At 39.0% G+C, this 23,122-nt stretch overlaps 1 protein-coding gene across 3 annotated transcripts in view; it reads left to right on the top strand.

Moving 5' to 3' along the window:
* The window catches only part of LOC137168579 (novel protein similar to human and mouse cyclin M4 (CNNM4)), a 55,629-nt gene that overhangs the window by 18,666 nt on the left and 13,841 nt on the right, over positions 1-23,122 (top strand). For all 3 annotated transcript variants that reach the window (XM_067571239.1, XM_067571247.1, XM_067571255.1), the window contains exons 2-5: positions 952-1,095; positions 1,393-1,527; positions 4,593-4,762; positions 19,548-19,644. In XM_067571239.1, coding sequence (XP_067427340.1) covers positions 952-1,095; positions 1,393-1,527; positions 4,593-4,762; positions 19,548-19,644 — 546 coding nt within the window. The remainder of the gene's footprint in view (positions 1-951; positions 1,096-1,392; positions 1,528-4,592; positions 4,763-19,547; positions 19,645-23,122) is intronic.

Here is a 23,122-nt window from a genome sequence, read left to right as displayed (position 1 = left end):
GAAATTATATTTTCACTCTCTTAACAGTTACAGTTCTGCTTCACATTATCTGACTTTAAAGCATGAGCAACATTAGGGCTCATCATGTCGCATGCTGCTTTGTTTTGAGGGGAGATGTGAGACGAAGATAAGACCGTGAAAGCACGCGACTGGATCGTGATCAGGGTGTTGAAGTATTTTTTTAGGGAATAAAAAAAATGAGGGAAAATGCATACCTATTCTGGTGAAGGGCTGGGCTTGTAAGCAGATGTAAGAATACTAGAAAAGCTGCACACTCATGAATGAATTTATTTTAACACTTGATCAACAGAAAAACTATTTTGGTAATCGAGTAATTGTTTTTTTGGAGCAGGTTTTTTTAGCAAAAAAGCCAAACATTTGCTGGTTGTAGCTTCTCAAATATGGGGATTTGAGAACTTTCTGTGTCATGTGTTGCATTTTGGACTGTTGATTGAACAAAACAAGACATCACCATGAGCTTTACGAGACTATAATGGCCATTTTTTCCTTGTTTTCTGACATTTTATAGACAAAAATATGAACTGAGAAAATAATCGACACATTGATGGATTATAAAGATGATTGCTACTATGGTATAAATGGTATGGCAAAGTCTTGATAGACTGTAGTCAGTTTATCTTGTCTGCCTTTTCCTCTTTCATGGCTTACTTCTTACTGTTATTACTTCCACCATCAGTTGCAACTGTTGTCCAGCTGTACATGAATGCTTTCTGTATTGGCAGAAATGTGAATCTGGTGTTCATCTGCATCTGTGGTCTATCAAAACAGTTCAAATGCTGATATAAATTCCTAAAGTTGGGAACTTTTTTTTTGCTTTTTTTTTGTTTGTCCTGATCATAACATCCAGAAAAAATAAAGAGGGTTATCAGTAGTATCAGAGTAAATAGATCTGCAGATAATGTATCTAACGCTTCTTTTTGCCCCACATAGGAAAATCCCACCTGGCCATTGTGCAGAAGGTGAACAACGAAGGGGAAGGAGATCCTTTCTACGAGGTGTTGGGGTTGGTCACCCTTGAAGACGTGATCGAGGAGATAATTAAATCAGAGATTCTGGATGAATCGGATCTTTACAGTGAGTTCAGCTTTTCTTTGTCACATGTCTTATCATTTATCCTTAAGCTTGTCTTTGCTACCAGTGCAGATGAGGCTGTTTTCTTCCTCCTAATCTTAGTCTAGTTATTTAATTACTTTATTACTCATATCTCAATTGCTGTTTTATCTTTGATTGATTTTTACATTGATACGTATGAACTATTTTTAAATACATAAACACAGGAACAGGTTTGCTGCTGATTGCCTAAACATTTGGATCTTATAAATGTTCCCTTGATAATAAATAACTTAATCTGCTCTGTGTGTATCTCCTCAGCTGATAACCGCACCAGGAAAAAGGTGGCGCCAAATAAGAATAAGAGAGACTTTTCTGCCTTCAAACATGAGAGTGAATCAAAAGTCAAGATCTCCCCTCAGCTGCTGCTGGCCGCTCATCGCTTCCTGGCTACAGGTGGGAAATGGATTAATAAAAGCATACACACAGTTACTCGTATCTCATTTATAACTCGTAAGCCAACTCTATATTTGAACTTATGTGTCCTGCATGTAGCCCACGACATGATTATCCTGGTCATCCTGCCATCTGACAGGCAAAACAGGTGCATACATTCAGTGAGGAGGTTTAAATGTGTTTATTTACTTTGGGAATCTATTTAAGATCCAAGCAGTACAACTGCCTCTGCCTACCATCACAAAAAGACTCTGGACTTCGGCCAGCTGGATGCGATGCCTCGCCACTGCTACAAATCACTTGAATGTGTTGCAATCAGCCTGGTTAGCGAGCGCTAGCTGACATGCTCTGCCAGAAGCAGTTAGCACCAGCCGCTGCTAGCATGACGTAGCACTTCCGTGCCTCACAGACGCTGCTGTGGTGTAGGAGCATGCCAGAGTCTGCCTCTGCAGGCATAACGTCTGTCTGTGGACACAGTATCTGTTTTATTTCTCAAGTTGTTAGTTTTGTTTTCCTGTCTTGATTCATGACACAGGAACCGAACGTTTAAGTTTGTCTAGAGCTTCTATTTTTATTTGTCATACATTACAGTCCAGGAGGTTTCTGTTTCCTTTCGTTCTTTTTTGTTCCTGTTGATATCAATGATTATTACCCAGCTGTTGTCAGATTTTGTCTGGTCTGTCATGATATATCTGGAATATGAGAGATGCATTCCAGACAGGGAAAGTCATGGAATCTCATTGAATCTTCCTGATGTATTAGTACACTCGCACGTACAGTAATGTGTCATTGAATGAACCGGAGGACGTCAGCTTCACTGTTTCGCAACAGCAAGCTCCACTGTGTGGAAACCAGTATGTAGAACTTTTCTGAGCTGGAAAACTATATAAATATGAAACCAAGTGGAAGATATTAAATTCAAAAGCCAGTGTAGTGTGATTAATTATTGAAAAATCATTTAAAATTTAACCCGAGCCACAGCAGATACACTCAGTCACTCAGTTTTTTTTGAGTTTACCAGATGAACTTGTTGACTTAATATGTAAACCACAAAAGAAAAGAGTTTGTTTGACTTTTAGATGATGGATTCCAACACCGGTCATATATGCCTCACCCCTCACTGTGTATTACACAGGGTTTTGTTTGCAGGGTGGACTGTTTCTTTGTTCTCAGTATGGGTGGGGACGAAGGCACTTATGGCTGAGCTCTGATTGCAACAGTCTGGCTCACAGCTGTTGAGAAATACATGCAAATCAAATCTTGGTGATCAATGAATTTTAGAAATTTTAGTCAATATGCCATTCAACCTTTATTTACAGAAAAAAACACAATGTACATAATACAGAGATCCTGCCAGTTTTAGCATTAAAAATGAAACAAAAAAGGAGTAAATAACATTAAAACAAAGGCCACAAAAGATGAAGAAAATACAAAAGGTGCACCGAAACAAAAAGATATAAAAATGAATGTAAAATAAAGTAATTTTTTTTGGTTGTTCCACTTCCCTTGAACTACAATGGCTTGTATCAAATCAAATCAGTCAATCAAATTTTATTTTTGTTGCACCTCACAGGTTAGTGCATTCGTAGTGTTTTACCAGTGACAAGACATAATAATAAGACAGTACAAATGAAAATAGTAGAACAATTTGAGACTAATGAACACAAGAAATAAAAAATGATGGAAATGAAAACAAAGGCAAATAGTTAAGTGACATGTTTGCATTTGAAATGAGTTAGGTAGTTATTTGTTTAAACAGTGGTTGCATCAGTATCTTATCAGGTGAAACCACTAATATACTATTATGTAATTTAAAATATGAGGAGCTTGGTTTAGGATGTTTGATTAGGGATATCAGGGACAGCTGATAGCAGGTTCCTGTTCATAAAAATATCCTGATTTGTTAAGTGCCGATGCTAACAAATCTCTTATCAAACCTTTTATCTCTCCTCACTTTGTTTTTATAGCAAAGTATAAAGGGAACCATCACCAGCAGCAGGTTAGATCAGCTGTAGTTTATTATTAATATTAATTCAGTATCAGCTAAAATAAAAAGTTTGGCTGTTCTCTGATTAATGTAAAGACTGATTTTGAGTCAATAGACACCTCACTCTGCAACACAAGTAGTGAGTGGACTGTTTTCGTAGTTTAACCCTGTGCCTAGACAACAAGTGTGTCAGACATGTTTTTCACACGCACATCACACACAACAGATGCGCTCTCGTTGTAATCTGTGCGGCTCCGTGCAGGCTCACGTCTCAGCTGCGTCTCACGGGCGTAAACCGCGACCTGAAGCATTCATTTATACTTTTTAAATGTATTTTCATCCGTTTCGCACCCGTTAACTACAGTCGTGTGTATCGGGCTCTGAGCGCTTTAAACACACAGGTGACCTAAACTCATCACCGCACCTGAACGCCTCTGGTGTAGACGCACAGACGGAGCAGACGCTGCTGCTGCTGCTCTGCTGACATGCTGCTCACGCTACGCTTGCTGTCTAAACACGGCGTAACAGGCGACTATTTTCTAGAGAAATGACCAGCTGATCACCTCATGTATCAAATCATAAATAATCAGGTTTGATACTGTATTTGAATTCACTAAAATGCTACTGAACCCAATGCTTCCCAATGCTCAATGTAATTTTTTAATCTCCTTTAATCATGTTAAGTATTTCAATGTGTTGGTGCTTGAGGCTTTGAGTGTGTTGTGCCACATTGTTAAGTATAGTTGCACCTGCTGTGTGAACAAATGTAGCAGACACACCCACTTATGTAACTGATAAATTTCATGTTGTACTACTGACATCATCATAAGTGATTAATTTTTTTTAAAACTACAGGGATTAGTGTTGGGTACCAGCCAATCATTTCACTGTAATTAAGTGTTTGTATCTTTTCTGAGATTGGCATTGTAAGACCTGGATATCTACCATCAACCATCTGTTATCAACCATCACAGATATTTCATGGTCAATTTGTATTATGGGGCCGTAAAAATATTTTAATTAAATCGCTTTTAAAGTAAAAAAAAAGCTTCTCCTCTCTCTCTCTCTCTTCCTGCAGAAGTGAGCTTGTTCAGCCCGTCTCAGATCTCAGACAAGGTGCTTCTGCGAATCCTGCGCCATCCTGACGTGATCCAGGAGATCAAGTTCAACGAAAGTGAGAAGCGTTCTCCCCATCACTACGTCTACCAGAGGGGCAAACCTGTCGACTACTTCGTTCTCATCTTACAGGTAAACAATGATTCAGGGGAGGAGAGGAGAGGAGAGGAGAGGGTGAAGCAGGACTTGGGTTTGCGGCTTCTTTTTTTGCTTCGTTGCATGATTTATCATCTGGTTGGGCGTGGGTGAGATAAACCGCAGGTTAGAAGTCAGGAGTTGCTCATGCTGCTGTCAAAAGCAGATAGAAAGAAGGATCTTACTTATGTTGGGATTGGAATTCTTATATAATCTTTTCTCTGCACTTACACCCAAACAGATAGATTGAAACACACATTCCTGTATACTCCGACACAGTCACGTGCAAAGAGAATATCTAGTTTTATCTCAACTTTTAACTCTCACATAACCTTTACAGTCTCTTCACTGCTTTGCATCTTTGTTTGTTTTGTTGTTGCGTCTCCGGCGTGCGAATATGAACTGTCATGGATGCTGAACGCACATTACACGCATCTTTAAGGTGTCATTCTTGACCTTGGAAATAGCAGCTGACAACACAATCTGAACACCAGCTCCATTAGTGGAGCTTTCAATCACATCACCTCATCTTCTTTCCCCAGTTGTCATGGAAATGTAGATATTCAAATATACTGTAAGCATCACTTAGCGCTTTAAACACTTCTTGTTGGCTTAACAGTTGAAGTTTGATATGTTAAGGTTTCATCTCTTTTCATCCAATGAGAAAAAGGAATTTGACACAGTCTTGTGGCAGGCGAGTTGTAACAATAATAATAGTGATTATTAAAAACATATAAAGAAAAGGGAAGAAGTAATTGCATGCCCACGGTATGCTAATTACAGTCACAAAAGACGCATGACAACTGTTTGCCAGGACAGGTGTGGACTTACAATGACGTCATCTTGTAAAATATCATCTTGAAAATCAAGTTTAGATAAACTCTCCTGCCTGATGCCAGAACACTTTTTTTTTTTAAACACCACGTGCATATAAGTGCAACAACCTTCTGACTCATTGCGATGAACACATCCCGCCCTACAGTCTTTTTTTAAATGTCATATTTCCATTTGCTTCAGCCTGGATAAAAGCAGCTCGGATTATGAGACTAACCTTCTACAAACACTCTCTCCCTGTTTCTTTTCTTTGACCCTTATCTCCACCTCCTCCTCCTCTCTCTCCTCTCCACCTGTCAAGTCACCCCCTCACCAAGTGTATCTGGAGCATAGCGGCACTGAGTGATCCGCCCGGTTATTGAACGTGGCTCTAAGCTGCAGCCTGCGACAGATGGCAGAAGGCGTTATACACAGCGCCCGACCCGACATGGGGTCCCGGAAACTGTTGATAAAGCAAAGCGTGTTGTTGTTTGCCTCGGTTTGTGTCTGTGTCTTGAGATTTGTCCGAGCATTTAAAATTAAGTTGAGTCACTGAACAGTGGTTGGCAAATAAAACTAAATTATCTTCAGAAAGTCATTTTAACTGTACGTAATGATCAATATGTTAAGTAGAATTAGATACGCTCTCAAAACCAAAGTAGCTCAGTCAACATCAATGCGTCATGTTTGCGACAAAAGTTTAAGAAAGCATTTTAAGGTCAAATTTTTAGGAACATGGACGAATTCTTTTAATATTTTCCTCTGAGCTGTGTTTGCCATCGTCGACCACAGCCTTCACACGTTACTGTTAGATAAGATGTTGTATTATACATAATATACAGTAGATCATTTACGGTTTAATCCCAGTTTGTCAAGATGCATGCTGATCACACCGATAACGCAAAAGAAAGAACACTGCAGGGAGGAAATCTTCATTAAAATATATTCTACTGAGAGAAATTAAGACCTGGCGATCAAGAAAAGGTAAAAAAAAATCTGTGTTGTTATATCAACGACAACAACAGTTGAGAAGTCAAAGCTGAGCCAAAGTCAATCAACTCTACAAGGAGATTAACCGGCTACTTGGAGTCTCTATAGAGAGCCAGATTTGGTGGAGTGCCAAACGCTCGTCGTCTCTAGACTTCATCTGTGGTTTTTAGTTCTGTCCATGATGGAGCAACTGTCACTAAAATGATAGTAGATAAAAAAAAATGATTTTGAGTGAAGCATTCCTTTAAGAATGGGTTAACGTTCTTACACAAATCAAGATGAACACACCGCGTTTCTGTACTACTACAGGGATGATAATCATGATATCTGTTTCACCACATGATCACTATTTATGTTTTATAAAGAAAACATAAATTATTCACACTATTCACAAGACATAAAAATGCAGAAGACGTAGTCAGGAGGTGAGCGTGGGATGCAGCTCGTAGCTCTCGGAGGAGCGAGGCAAACTTCTAGTATGTGGTTGACATCAGGAAACTTTGAAAAACTGTTGTTATCAGTTCATTGCCGCTAAAACCAAAAATAGGGAAGTCGAATTGATAACTGAAGAATCAGTGGCGTTATTCAAATCACTTTAGTATGAAAGCAGAAACGTTAACGAAGCAACTTCCCATTTAAGCGAAGCTTTTTTTTTCAGGGCGCTGTTTTACATTTTTTACGATATCAGTAGTGCATCAGGAGGAAGAGCGGGTAGCAGATGTCCGTTCATGTTTAATCACATCTACACGGACCGGTACAAGTTCACAGCCCGACTCAGTGATCTATCTTACATCCAATTCACATTCGATTAAAACAATACCACAGAAAAAACAGCCCACATACCAAACACCCTGCACATGTCCAGTCTAATCATGTCATATGCAATACTGAAAGAAGATAAAGTCAGCCGCACCGACCAGTGTAGTTTTAATATATCATTCATGAAATTCTGTAAGATAACGGCTGATAATCTTTCACTTTATGAGACTCCTCCAAACTTGAACTTTGTCATTTTCAGGGGAGTTCAAGTCTTTTTTGGAGAAGCTGAAAACTGTAAAATCTTCACAACAGATTTAACACATTTTTAGATCAATTTCAACAACTTTTCACTTAAATGATTTGTCCCAGTGCACCAAAAACAGGTGGTGTTTCCTGCTGAAAGTAAACTGAAAAAACGATAAAAAGTATTTTTGAAATATGCACCTGTTTATTGAAATATGCAATACTCAAAGTTTGACTGTGATGAAGACACAGTAATGTCTTTTGTGCTATTTAAGGCTGCAAATCTATTAGTTTCCTCCAGTTTTTTCTATTTGAAGATTCAATATTCAGAATAAAAAGCAGCAAATTCAGTCTTAATTATCTTTAATGTCAGCGAACAACAAAACAAATAAAGCTTCAGTCAAAATCGAAGACAAGGGACATTTTTACAGTTACTTGACTTCCTATATTGTCATCACTTCACCTGTCTTTCCAGTCCTGAGTGACTCCTCCAAATTAATGACAGGTGAAGGTAAAAAGTAAAAGTGGGAGAAAGGTCGTACGAGGTTTCCCACAGCTGCGACCTTGGACAGAGAGATGAAGATGTGAGGAGGACACACTCTTCATTAATTGATCCCCGTTATATAAGATGTTATCAGAGCGGGGAGGACACGGCATCGGCCCGCTGTCAGTCAGCTTCAATACTCTAATGCCAAACACACACATATACACACACCCACTACAACCTGAGAACCTCCCTCTTTATGTTAACACACTGTAAACATACAAAATCACTACACCGCCTCCGCTGTATCCACTCTGTGTACATATACACGTGCACTCAAATCCCACAGGCTGGGAAATTACGCTTCATTGTCTTAATCTCTTTTCACACACATTTATTTTCCCACACGTCGGTTATGTCACCGTCCCCAAAAACAGTCATTACCAGTGGGTCCAGTGATCCGGGGATCATTTTTTGGTTTTCTCCCCCCGCCGCTCGTCTCGGTGAGATCTTCCCTGTGGGAGGCCGGATATCAAGGATGTTGTGTAGACCCCACATGTGGAATAATCCTCTGAGACCTTTTTTTAGAGGGGGGCGGCATTTAGTGTCAGCATGCCAGGAAGGGAATTTTCCACCGTTGCTGTGGAGTGAATGTTACCGCTGAAACCAGTAGTTGTGAATAGTGCTGGGTACTGTGTGGAAAATCCTGAGTTTTAGTCAAGATTTTCAAAGTAGAGGAGCAGGGCATAGATGAAGCAACAGCTCTCACTACTAACTACTTCTATCATTAAAGGCTTTTTTTGCTTCCGTTTCTGACAATGAGTGTTTAAACCACTTTCCATTGTTTTGTTTTTTTTTAATGTAACCTGGATTTCTGTAAAGTTGTTCACCTCACAGTAAATGTTTACATAAGATTCCCTTCTCGATCAATATTTAATTTCAGTAATTACAGATACACCGCTGACTACTCGATGAATTATGAATTTCCTCTCTCAAGAGTCTCGGACGAGCCTGTGTGTGTAGACAACTTGTGGAAAATTGCAAGTTTGTGTGCTAGTTATGTTTGTCCTGTAAACAAAATTAGACTCTCACATTCCAGGTTTGCTTGTTTGGAAACAGAGAAAGAGGGGGAGAGAGAGAGAGAGAGATGCACAGAGATCGTTTTAATTTGACACTGGTTATTTTGGACGTGTGACAACAGCTTATTGATTTTTTTAAATATCCATGTAACTATTAGCGCGGAGCAGGTACTCGAATCCTTTCTGCTGTAATCACCTGCTATGTGCATAATCTTTACTATTTTGCTTTGCTTTTTAGCATTTACTGGCAAATAGTAGAGATAGAAAAAAAAACATTGAAAGAGAGAAGGATTGCGAGGCGATTTTTGGCTCAGGGTTTACGGTTGGCCGCGTTCACTATCGCAGGATCATGTGACTGGCCCATAAAGCTTTTTGCAAACACCCTGAAATGACTCTTTGTATTATCAGAAAGTCTTGAGGAGCCATATCAATAAATTATTTCATCCTATCCATGTGTGCGGGGGGGGGGAGCCAACAGGAAGTCAGCCAGCCCCAGCTGGTGAAAGTAACGTGCATGCTTTTAACCGGCTCAGGCAGAGAAAGACTCACCATGCTCTACGGGCCTCAAAACGTGGAAACCTGAAGGCTGCGTATGTTCGTATGTCGAGTACAGAAGGAAAACGGCCTCTTGTACACCTTTTTTTTACCTGTGCATGGCTCCGTTCTTTCCCTGTTATCACTCACAAACCAAAACTGCTAAAGTGCATCATTCATTGGTAGTGCATTCAAGTCACAATGCTATGGTGTAGGGGTGTGCCCGAATACAAATACATTATTCGGCAAAGCACAAATAATGGGTTTTTTTTTTTTTACAAATATTTGTTTCATACAAATATTTTAAAAAGTATTTGTTAGTTAGAGGTCTGTCTGCAACGAGGCAACAGGTTTTAGCTCAGTAGTCAGCGCAGTGGTCTATGATCTGGGAGACTCCAGTTCAAGACCCGGTGTGGGGACCTCCTTCATAAGGTAGTTTATTTATGAACACTTATTCTTATTGTAACACTTTAATTTTCTAAAATTAAAAGCGTAATAAAAACAAAAACAGGATTTTTAAGCCTCTTTCCACTTTTATTCGAATACAGATACAAATAATTTTGCTGCCTCAACAAATACAGATACAAATACAAATACTGGGGTCTCTGCACATCCCCACCATCCACCGGTCCTCCTCCTCCTCCTAATAGGAAAGATCAGCTCATATTGATCACATGTTAACTACGTCACTTTAGAAATGCTGAGATGATACGTATTTTACGTGTTGTAACGTAGATATTCAACAATACAGATATAAATAATTTTGCTGCCTCAACAAATACAGATACAAATACAAATACTGGGCTTTCTGCACATCCCTACTATGGTGCTATAAGTTCATCGTTAATAAGATGTTATTTTCATCTTCCTTATTTTAACCGCCCTCCTTAATCCCGCTTTGTCAAGGATCTAATTGAATGTATTTCTCTCTTGTTCCAAACCAAAAGTCTTGAAAAATGTGTAAACCTTATTTGAAAAACTTTGTCCAGCCAACTTTTGATTACATTTGCTAACCTCTCTGACATTGTCAACACCCCTCAAGATGGCTTCCCGGTAAATATCACCCGCTACCTTCACCTGAAGTGTTGAGTTAGTATCAACAGTAACATTAGTTTACTGCAGCAAACGACAGCGTCCAGGCTGTGAAGGTGCTGTAAGAGTAACAGAGTGACCGCTGGCAGAATAAATAAATACCCAGAGGATTGCTGTGGCACTTAAAAATCAGACCTGGCAGACCGACAGAGGTGAATGAATGATGAATGTAGCTGAAACTCTGGACTGTGTGTGTGTGTGTGTTTGTGTGTGTGTGTGTGCATTTACATGCTCGGCTGTATTCTTGGCGTAATGAGTGCATGTATATCCGATGTGTGGGAGGCTGGTTGACTCATGAGAACCCGAAAACCTCAGTTACAGATAATTCATTGTCCTTGTTGCGCTCCTTTTATAGTGTGTGTGCATGTTTGTGTGTGTGTGTGTGTTTTCCTGGTAGTGATCCTCACTGTCAGCGGACAGGCTGTTTGTTTATGACCAGCATGATTCATGTGCCTCTATAAGGATGCTTTCTGATTCTCACAGGACAGAGTTAGATCACTGAGTAGCGTTCATGAGGTTCCTTCAACCTCTGGAAGAATGTGATGTTGTGATTAGATCAGAGTGTTGATGAGAGGAGGGAATGATGTTCAGCCCATATACTGAATTAGCTCTACTGTAGTTATTCCAAATGTTTGGATACCAGGAGTCTTGTATGTTACTACTGAGGCTTATAACCCGTCATCATCCCTTTTTGGATATCTTTATTTATGTCATTTCACTGTCCAGCTGCTGTTTTATCATCAGGGAGTTTTTTTTTAGTGATGTGTATTTAAAACAATCATTTTCATTATAAATATATTTATCAGTTATTGCTTTGAGCTATATATTTTTTAGCCATGCTAGCGGTATGTTGGTCCAACATTTTACCTCCAGTATCTCCAGTAACCATGAGGTTCACTCATGTAGTTTTGAGTGAAATATAACCACCTTTTTGTAATAACTTTAATGAACCCTGAATGTTTAATCTAGCGCAACCATCCGGCCATAATTTCACTTTTGTCCAATAATTTTATGACTAAATACTTGCTCCTAATTAACACACTGAACTAAGACAGTGAACATGGTAAACATCAGTATGTTAGCTTCCTGATGTTAGCACCGCTAACGGCCTCACAGAGCTGCTAGCATGGATTTAGACTTAGTTAGAATGTGAAGAACAATGACAAAATTATGCAACGATGACGCAAGAAAATGAATCAGCAACTGTTTTGATAATTACTTTGATTAATGATTAATCGCTCCAGTCATTAAAGCAAATATGCCAAAAATTCACTGCTTCCAGCCTCTAAAATGTGAGGATTCACTGTCTTTCTTTATCACGTATGACACTAAATTGAATATGTTTTGGTCTGTTATTCAGACAAAACAATAAAACTGAAGACATCACCGTGGCCTCTGAGAAATTGTGAATGCCACATTGTGAATCTATTACTATACTATTATTTTGCTGAGTAAATAATTAATCGATTCATCAAGAAAATAATCATCAGATTAATCTACAATGAAAATAATACTAAAATGATGTCTTTAGACAGACAAAACAACAAAAAGTTTCATTATTTATGATCAAATAAAACTGAGAAACACAGACAAATACTTGTGTTTGAGAAGCCGTAGCCAACATCTGATAAATCGTCAACATTGTAACCATTAATTTTCTTTAACTGGTTGATGGACATCGTTCGTCATTAGTATTTAAACACTATTGTTGTAGTTACATTCCAGGATGATCACGTCAGAACATATTTGTGAGCAACTCTTCCTGTTGTGGACGAGCACTGGAAAAATGGAGTCCTTGGAGAATAAGAAATATTCCTGGACTTAAAAGGCGGCCTGTGTCTGTGTGTGTGTGTGTCTGTGTGTGTGTGTGTGTGTGTGTGTGTGTCTGTGTGTGTGTGTGACACAGCGTAAATGACTCAGTGACTTTGCACAAACTGTTGGAGGAAAACCGTTTAGTTTGACATCAACCATTAACTGAAGTCAGCAGACAAACATGTGGTTACAAACCACTAAACGCTGAGGCTGGTAACATGCACACAACAGACACTCACATGCACTCTTAGTCAAATGTGTGTGTGTGTGGTTTCAGGTGGGGCCTCCTACTGGTTTTGGTATAAGTTATTAACAAACCTGTGACAGCGATTCCTCAGACCTCTGCAGGGGTTCATCACAGCTACACAAACACACTCTCCCACACACACACACACACACACACACACACACGCACGCACTGATTGACCTTTACCGGCACTCACAGGGAGGCTGAATCTTCCCTCCTTGCGTAGTGTCTGTGAGTGCCTGCTTTTTCCCAATCGATACTCCCTCGTTTAGTGACCAGAAAACTCAATTCTGTGCTTTTACGAACTGTCCTTAAACTTTCTTTACTTTTCTCAGAGTTCGGTTGATGTTATTATTGAAAACAGTCTGGGAATTTATTGGCATATATTTTGAAAATCAGATACAAGGTTAAAAATGTATTTATTCATTTATTTTATTTGTAAGGGACCGTTCACACTAGTAAACATAAAGGTTACCATTTAATGTACCGTGTGCCAGTTAGCTTACAGCTGATTTCCATACATATTCCAACAAATAACAAAACAATAACAAACAGTACAAAGCAAGGACACATGATACAAAGTTACACACAGTAGCAAATCACACACACCCACAACGTCAACTCGACAAACGTGTGCTTCATAAAATTAAAAGAAAAATTGTTTTGAGAAGACCAATAAAATGTCAGTGGTTACAGAGTCGAGTAGCTTTTTAGCAGACTTTCAGTACCGCAGCACGTGTCGAGCACTTTTGGGATTTTCCCCTTACTTTTTCACTTCAGTTTGTGCTACCACATGTATATTCTGAGCTTACTGAGTTCGCTGTTAACCGCAGTTTTTTTTTTTTTACTGTGTACAATATAATCATAACAGAGAGAAACTATGGTCAGAACTATAAAAACAAAACTCAAGTTGTGATAAACTGGAATCATCCTTCATCAGCGTTGGATGTTGGGTACGACTTGTTTGTTGTCTTAGTTAGTTTGATGGAGGGGCCGATGCGGTACATTCTGGCTTGGTGTGGGTGACCAAAAGAGGGGGAATGTGATTCCTGATAACTCTAAATTTGTCTTATTTACTGGTAGCTAACATTCAGGAATCAGCTGATGAGTTGGAGCTGGCATGAGAAAAATGCAGCTTCACTGAGAGGACGTGACTTCATGTAGCAGTCACTGCGGCTAACTTTTAAGCTAGCCTGATGATAGTCATTAAATACCTCCAAACTGTAGGCTTGCTGCTTGTCAAACCGTATTACGTTCCTTTCTTCTTCTACACGTGTTAAGCAGAGAAGACGTGTGTGGAGGCTTTAAAGTTGGTTTAAAGGAAGCTTTGGGCTGAGTAACAAAAGGGAATATGTAATATGTAAATGATTTTTTATTTACTCTTCCTCTGCTGTTAATAAAACCCAATTAAACCTCTACTTTTCTGACCTCGAGGCCTCATTCCAACACTTCAACAGGCGGCCGTCTCTTCCCTCGAGGCTCCACCGGAGTATTTTCACTGACTCCACCTTATTCTTAACTTTACCTTTCTGCCCTCACTCATCTGAAATGGGAAAACTCCTCCGTAGCAGTGGCAGTCCGGTATAAATGATCACAACAAGGTCACAAAAAAGGGTTTGAGTTTGAAAGCTGTCGACAGCGACATACATCAGAGCCGTGATGTATGTCAGTTTGATGAATAGAGAGACTCCGGCAAGGACACAAAGTTCTCGCTCACGTTGTCGATGAGTCATAAAACACTGACTTGAACTTTGGCCAAGACCCACCTACAGTGCAGGTCCCGCACATGTCTTAGCAAAAACACACACACACACACACACACAACCAGAAACACAGACACACTCATAGTTGAACTTTAAGTTGAAATACAGCACAAAGTAAAAACTGGTAATGATGTCAAAGTACCATGTCTTCACAGGTTTATTGCCACACTTTATCATAAAACTCACCTGCATGTGTGACTCTCGTTAAAAGCTAGTGGGTTTAGGTCAAGAAAAGGTTGCTTTTTCAGGTAGAGATGTATGACAATGTCAACAAAAACTGCTTCCGGCTCTTCATTCGTGGTCGTCATGGCTGCAGCATTTCATCAAATGGAAATATTTCAGACTATTAACTTCATTTTATACACACAACCCCAAAATCCAGCCTGACACATTGTTACCTTTCAAAAGTAGAATTTTAAATGAAGTCCTAAAGAGTGTGAGCATCAATTTTAAATAACTGATCCATCAGCAAGTGAAGGGGTTCAAATCCTGACTCATTAAATGGTTTATGCCCCATGTGATGATGACCAAAATTTTAAATAATACAAATTTACTTTAAGGTTTTACTAGTGTTGACTCCTTCAGGATATCAGGAATCATTTAGCTTAACTTACCCTTCAGTTTTCTCAGTATTCTGCAAAGTATTTGATGCAAAATTGTGGTTCTTCTCAGGAAGATTGTGTGTAGTCTTCAGTTTTTTAAAAATGAACAGAAATAATAAAATAAACTTTCTCACAGTCCTGCATGTGTTTGTCAATCTGCTGTTCTCTGCAACTACGTGGCAGCTCACTCCTGTTTATTGTCTAACATCATCAAAATTGTGACAGTTTCCGCCACATTAAGTTTGAAGCAGTTTATGCTGCAGATTTTTTATAGTATGACACTGCAGAAGCTGGGAAGTAAAGTTCACCACCACACTTGAGAGTTATTTATTATATAGAAATTATTATTATTACTATATAGAAATTTAAAAAAAAAGATAAAAGCTTGCGACCAGGGTTGAATCTCTGACCACACTGCTGCAGTATATTGGTCGAAGCAAACTGTCAGGCTGCACTGTCAGTGCAGATCTAGGAAAACAGGTCTGACCGGAGCACCGGCAGGCTTTTACACCTCTCTCTCTCTCCTGTCATCCGCCTCCCTCTGTTTCTATTCTTTCTCTTCTCCCTCCCTCCCCCCGAGCCTCCCTTTAAAATTAAACACCAGCCGTGCGGCGGCGCGGACGGCCGCAGATCTCCCCAGGAGTCAGCCCTCCCGCATGCTTGCGAGGCACGGGGGAGAGTCATGTATGAGTTTATTGTGTATGCGCACGTGTTACAGGTTAAGTATTCGACCCCCAGCCGATGACACACATACACAAAGAGGTGACCATATGTCGAGAGATTAGCATCTTTCCAAATCTGCTGATATACTTTAAGAGACAGAAAGCTGGAGGTTTAACCTTCGTCATAAGGGTCAGATGAAGAAGTCACGCTGCGGTAAACCTTGCATGTTAACTATAAGTTGAAGAAATGTAGGATTATGAAAGAAACATCAGGCGGCCAGAAAAGGTTTGCAGGGAATGTTCGCCCTTCTTTTCAGCAGCGAGTCGTCCTTGAGCAAGGCATTCGACCTCTGATTACTCAGTGGCCGAAGGTAGAGGCCCGTAGCTGTACCGAGGCAGGTGTAAAACGTGTGTAACGGGATAAGTTTGGACCAGCAAAGTCATATGTGCAGAGTGAATTTACCTTTCTTTTTATATGAAGATGAAAAAATAAGAATCTTCTCACATAAGGAGCTGAGTGTTGACAGATGGGAAGATCGTCCTCATTAAAAAAATATGGTTTCACAGTTTTAACAAAAAAAACAACTGAATAATCAAAGCTGTTCCTCAACCTCAAAGCTGAATCATGAGAAAAGGAAAAAAAACAGAAAGCAGAAGCCTTCAAGAGAACGCTAGGTGTGATGAGAGTTGTTTATCTCACGTGCTAACGTTAGTAGGGCAGCTAATGAGCTTCTGGCTGTGAGTATGTGGACTAAGTACGAGCCTAAAGACATGACATGGCACATTTTTGACCCCGGACACCACATACACCAACCACCGAAACATCTGAAGTATTCAAAACATGTCACAGACTTGAGTATATTTCCTTTTTAGGGAAATAATAACAACATTCCTTGATTATTTTGCTCCACAGGTTGCTGCCTTTTAGTCAGAAAAGGGTTCATGCTGAAACTATAGGTTGATCAATCGATCAAAAAGAAGTGTTTTGATAATCGATTAGTCATGTAAGCAAGCAAAAATGCCAAATATTGACTGAGGAATTGCTGTGTTTCTGTCTTATATCATAGAAAATAAAATATCTTTTTGATGGACTGTTAATCTGACAAAACAAGCAGATCTTGTGATTGGCTTTTTTTTTTTTTTTTTTTAACCTTTTTAAAGATATAACTGGCAGATTAGTCAGCAATATAAATAATTGTTAGTTGCAGCCCAAGAGCGGGTAAGTAAGGAAGTACTACGACTAGTAAGCACCAAAATGTTAGATGAAAAGTGTCCCTGCAGATCATTTTTATTGACATTTTTGCACTGCTGTGTCATCCCAAAACGAGCAGTCAGTGTGCTGAAAAACCTGCTTCAGATTATTTTTTTGAGAATTTACTAGGTTGTCGGGATTTGGAGGGATGATACCAAGCAAACAAGACTGAATAGAGTCAGAATTGATGGTTATGAGAAAAATAAAACCAGCTAAATAGTCGGATTTGCGCTTTAAATGTAGATGCTGTGTCAGAGAAGTAGCGGCGGCAACAGCGTCTAGACGAGTTTAGCTCTGATCGGTGTTGACATCGGTTGTGAAGCTCTCGCTGCGGAGCCGCGGGGAGACGTTGTGAGTTGTTTAGTGACAGAGACGCTCGTCACCCTCCCTCTCCCCCCTGCCTCTCCTGTAATATCCAAGCCAGGTTTCAACACCGGCATGAACCTTAAAATAGCAGGAGTTTATGTTTGTAAATGCTTGCTCTGTCATAACAGTTCATTCCGGGAGGTCTTAAAGATAAACTTGCATAGAAGTGAATAATGAGAGTCTGATTTGATTGACCCATTAATGTAAAATAAATCCAATCGGCTGTTTTTTTACAAACAGTTGAGTTGGACAAATGCAGCCTTTTTAACCTCATAATCATTTTTACCTTCAACTTTAATACAAATTTAGAAAAACAAGCTTTCATTTTAGGACATAACATAATATGTATCCTGTTTCTGCTTGTTCCAACACTGTATTGATGTTTCCTGAAGCTAGACTGAGTGAAATATTAACCCAAGATGCCATGGGATTAAACGGTTGCACCATAACCTATCGTATTTGATAAGCTTGGAAACCTTAAAATCCTGACTATAATTTAAATTTGTGTTGCATAGATTTAAGGAAGACTTTGCAGCACAACGTTACTTTGTACAAAAGGTCCGGCAGAGTTTATTCTCTACAAATCTAACTTCTGCAGAGTAAAGACTCTTGTTTGAAAGAAGAATGAAAAGGGACCCTGTAATTAAAAATCTTTTAAAAACGCCCCAATTTAATCATCGCCGCTAGATGTAGCGAGCTCCTCTGCAATGTCTTATTCGTCCCTTCTGTTTGGTTTCTCTTTTATTTTACCACCTGCTCTGCTTTCATCAGCTCAGTCCATGTGAAGGGGGATGGGAGGATGGAGGGATGGAGGGAAGGAGGGACGACAGTGTGGATTAACTGTGCTGTGTTGTTGCTGCAGTTCACACATTCCAGCGGGCCGATTCGGGCCAACTCTCTGTACCAACACAGAGGCCTCCTTCTGTCCTCTCTTCTGTCCTGGCATCGCTCTATCTCCATCCCTGTCTCTAATTTCTCCATTTGTGTGTGTTCTGCACCCTTGAATTAAGTTTTTACAAAGAGCCTCTATTAAGTCCGGTCACCCCCCCCCCCTCTCCGCATTAGCATCACACCGTCCATCTGAACTCGCACTACTCGGCAGATTTAGGAATCCTGATTTATAGGGTGCTTTACTGGTGTCTAAACGAGGACAAAGTGAACATGTTTCCTTCTCCAAATGATTTAGAGCCTTTCCAATAATCACTAATAAATACTGTAGGCCACCTTGTTTTGAGCTGTGATTGTGCTGCCCTCTACTGGCCAGACAGTGCAACTCCAAAAACCCAAAGTCAGGGTTACTAGGCAATATTAGTCTTTCTAAAAAAGTTGATATCGTCAAGTCATTGTTACCTGGTTCTGCTGTAATAAAGATGAGGGTTTGACGTGATTTTTCGACGTATTTTGGACACTAACGGAGCCGATGAGCTGCCTAAAAATGTAATTCATGTGACTTTAAATAGAGATTTTTGTGTCACATGATGTTTCAGTGGCCTTTCATCTTCAAATAAAGCAACATTCCAGGGGAAACGCTGAATTTTTGCACCTTTCTTTGCACTTTTTTTCAAATTAAAATTGATCAATTTTAAAAAAGTACCGAAACATTGGCTTCAGATTGAACCTCAGCTAGAATCCAGTGAAACAAAGCGTCTCAACGTGTCTCACAGTTTTTGATGGATACACTGGAGCCTGTCGTCCATTCCTTTATTTCATCTGGGTCGGCAATAAAGGGATATAAAGATGTTGAATGATGATGAATGTATATGTATTGTACTGATGGCTAAATTGTTCAAATAGATGAATATTAGAAAATATATTCTTGACGTTTATCAAGTGAGAATACCATCACATTTGCTAGTCATGTTGTAAAATAAATACTTTGGGTGTTCGCTTGCATTATATTTGTCATTAGTTCAGATATTATGTCATAGAACTAATTGATAAGGAAAAACATAACTGCTGGCCTAATATTATGTTACTGTGTTTATGCTAATACAGGAATATCGAGTGAATCTCATCTGTCATAAAGCTGTAATCTCTCACACATCATCCGTGTTTGTCTCTGTTGTTTCTGTTGTTTCTGTCAGGGACGAGTGGAGGTGGAGGCCGGCAATGAAAACATGAAGTTTGAGACTGGACCCTTCTCCTACTACGGTGTCATGGCGCTCAGTGCTCCCACATTGGGTGAGTCGACTACCCCGTCTCTCCCCCATCCTCCTCCTCTCCTCCCTCTCTTCTCTTCTCCTTGGATTAGCTAGTATCATTTGTTCAATATTAGTGCACAAGTAATTAATCTACTATAAGGAATCTAGTAACTAGTATTTGCAGTGTAATGGTTCAGGTTTAAAGGGTTCTGCTGCCACCTAGTGGTAAAATTTTAGAAGATAACAGCCTCCTCTGCCATCAGTAAAATATTACGTTGAATAGAAGAGAAAGACTTAAACATAGTTAATAAATATAATTAAGGTACTTAAGTGTTCCATTCATTTAAATAGATAAATATAGGTAATATTTTTCCAGTATTCTGCACTATTATAAATTGAGATGCACCATTTCAAACCTCTGGATAGTTATCAGCACCGAAACTGATTTTACTGATGATCGATCCACATTAAATACAGTTTCTTTGTCAATGTCATTATAAACTGATTCTGTTATCAGTTACATTCATACAGTCACAGCAGGATGCCGACTTTCTTTTTACTTTACTTCTCACTTTTTACAATAACGTCTGACCTCATGTTACTGTCCATTAAAATAATTCCAATGAGTTTCACCCAGTGAGGAATACAAATTTTATATTCAGGGAAAAGAGGGCATTAATACTGGATCACTTCTTGGTTTTGGTGGATACCCTGAGTTGAGGTATTAAAGTTAAAAAAAAAAAAAATTGTGTATCCCTGCTATAAATGGTATTAGATGAGAAATGCACATTTTACATAATGCAAGAGGCAATATATGTTCTGAATGCAGGCTTCAGGAAAGGGTTTTCACCTATTATAATGTTTGTTTAACCCACCATCTACCACAGTGTGAAAGCACAGAACAGTTTTTGTTTACATGTCGGTTAAAATTTGATGGACAGATACGGTAGATGCTTCAAATGTCAATGCAGCACAGTACAGACAATTTTCACTCTATTACTCAGTAGTAAAAATAAAATACAGAATAAGCTAAAAGACATATTTAAAAAAGAGATTGAAAAAACTAGAAAATGCATTTCCTGTGTAAAAAAAAAAAAAAAAAAATGTGTGTGATTGCTGAAAGCTGAAATTTCTCACGCTGCATTACTGAAAAAACCAGAAGCTGATGTGTAATAGCAGCAGAGTCGGAAGCTGAAGTGTGCCGCCTGAAGAAGCTAAGAACTGAAATGTTTTGCCGGATTAAAGTTGCAATACTATCAAAGCTGAAAGCTGAAATGAATTGCCTGGAAATGCTGAAAGTATAAACGTTTTGCATGGAAAGCAGGGAGATGAACGTACAATGCATTGCCTTAAAACCTGAGAGCTGAAATGTTTTGCCTGTAAAGCAAAAAGCTAAACAACATCGCCAGAAAGAGTAAAAGTAAGATGAAATACACAGATTACCAGCATGTTCAGATAAAGAAAAGAATTGAAGGATAATGTAAGATAAAGCGCTGAAACTGTAGTTGGATTATAAGTACAGATGTGACCTGGAGTTAACTGAAAGGGATTGAAGCACAAGCTCTGAAAGGAGAGTAAAAATGTGTAACATATACAATTGCTGCTTTACAGCAATCACACAATAATAACAGAATAATACAGATTAAAAACAAATTATTAAATAAAAATGCCCTTGAATACACGCGGGAGCTCTCCTCAGAGGAGAGATGTGCAAATCGTGCCGTGCTGAATAACGATGAGACGTGCAAAATAAGAGGCCGCATCATTTACATGGAATTCAGAAGTCTGACATCACTTCCTTCTTGCTTTTTGAGAACACAACAGCTTCACAAGATTGCCTGTTTAAGCAAGTTTATATAGAATTTAGTTAAGATGTTATGAGTCAGTGTGTAATTAAAACTGAAAGACAGTTTACTGCCGTTACAAAACTCTATTGAAACTACAATTCACCTATGTGGCTGTCACTAATTGATGCTGAACACAGAGGTAGCCGACACATAACAACAATACAGGGACAGTAAATGGTAATAATAGCCAGAGGTCAACTACAGTATTTACATCCAGATACTGTACAATTAATCTCAGGAGGATAAACAGCTCCACCTAGTGGACAATGTAATCATTACATAAAAAGAAAGTAGTGCAACCTCATAGGACCCAAAATAAAACATATAATTTTATGATTAACCTTTGCTGGTGTAAATGTTTATAACAATATGTCACTTATATTATAGTCATTAAACATTATTGAGACTTTAACTTTAGTAAAACTTCCACATCACACCATTTTACATAAAACTGTGTGGAATTTGCTTGTTGACTAAAGTCTTGCCAGTTATTTAGTCACACATTTACACACGCTGTGGTTCAGATATTTTCATGTAATTCACAACATTTGTTCTAAGAAAGAAACTTAAATTTGAGAAAACCTGAAAAGTGTTTTTCTTTTTTAAATACATGTTATATCACGCGATGTTGTTTAATCAAACGTGAAGCAACTGTCCACGTACCTTAACAAATGCTGGGATTTGTTTTCGAGTTAAACAAATACATGCAAACACAATTCTCTGGTGCAACGTGTCCTCGTTCACCTCCTCCTCTTCTATGACCTCAATGACTTGCTTATGAACATCTGACGGCAGTGAACAGATGATTCATAGAGGATGTGTTCATTAAATCAAATTAGATAAATTAAAAAAAATGCCCAGCAGGAAAAAAAAATGTGTACTTTTATAAAGTGTTAGATGAAAACATCCAGTTTTATGTTGGAGGAGAAAAAGGATTCGAACTCATTGAGATGTGTGACAGAGAGAGAGAGTTCACTGAGGGCACTGGGAGCATTCATGTGTTGGATGGAGGAAATGAGTAACTGGTTGGTGAAATATCGTCTGCCTTTTGAACTCCTGACCTCCCTCTCTCTCTCTCCCACTCTCTCAATGTCACTCCTTTAAATACAAAATAATCCCTCCTGTCTTACTCCTGTCTGCCAGTTGTGTCAGTTTGATTTTTCCTTTCTTTGTTTGCATTGTTTGCTACTTGTAGGCTGTGCTCAGACCAACATTTTACCTTGCAGCAGTCACCTCATTTATTCCAATAACCATTGTGTTAGTGACTCTAGTGGCAAAAAACCCCCCCAAAAAACAGGGCCATCCGGCAAAAAAGTTGAACTTCACTCAACTTTTGAGGCGTCATCCTGCAACACAATACGCTAGCCAATCAAATACGTGCACACATACATTCCTGGTAGATTACTTTGCAAAAGAACATTATATTACTGCTGTTTACCCGGCAGTCGTTTTTACAGAGTATAAAATGATCTTTCGAGTATTGAAAGTCTTGCTGTGCAACATTTTGGTTTTTAATAAGACAAACTAATGGATGTATTACTCAAACTGACCTTCTTGGATAATACTTTATTGTCTGAAAAGTACCCGTTACAACACACAGCTGACAATGCACCCATACATTTATTTTAATGCACTGCTGTTTTTGGCCTGAACATCTGGTCATTCCAAGAT

This window comes from Thunnus thynnus, chromosome 2 (genome assembly GCF_963924715.1).
Source record: "Thunnus thynnus chromosome 2, fThuThy2.1, whole genome shotgun sequence".
Lineage (NCBI taxonomy): Eukaryota > Metazoa > Chordata > Actinopteri > Scombriformes > Scombridae > Thunnus > Thunnus thynnus.
Note: the sequence above shows the minus strand (reverse complement) of the source record. Positions and strands in the feature narration are given on the sequence as shown.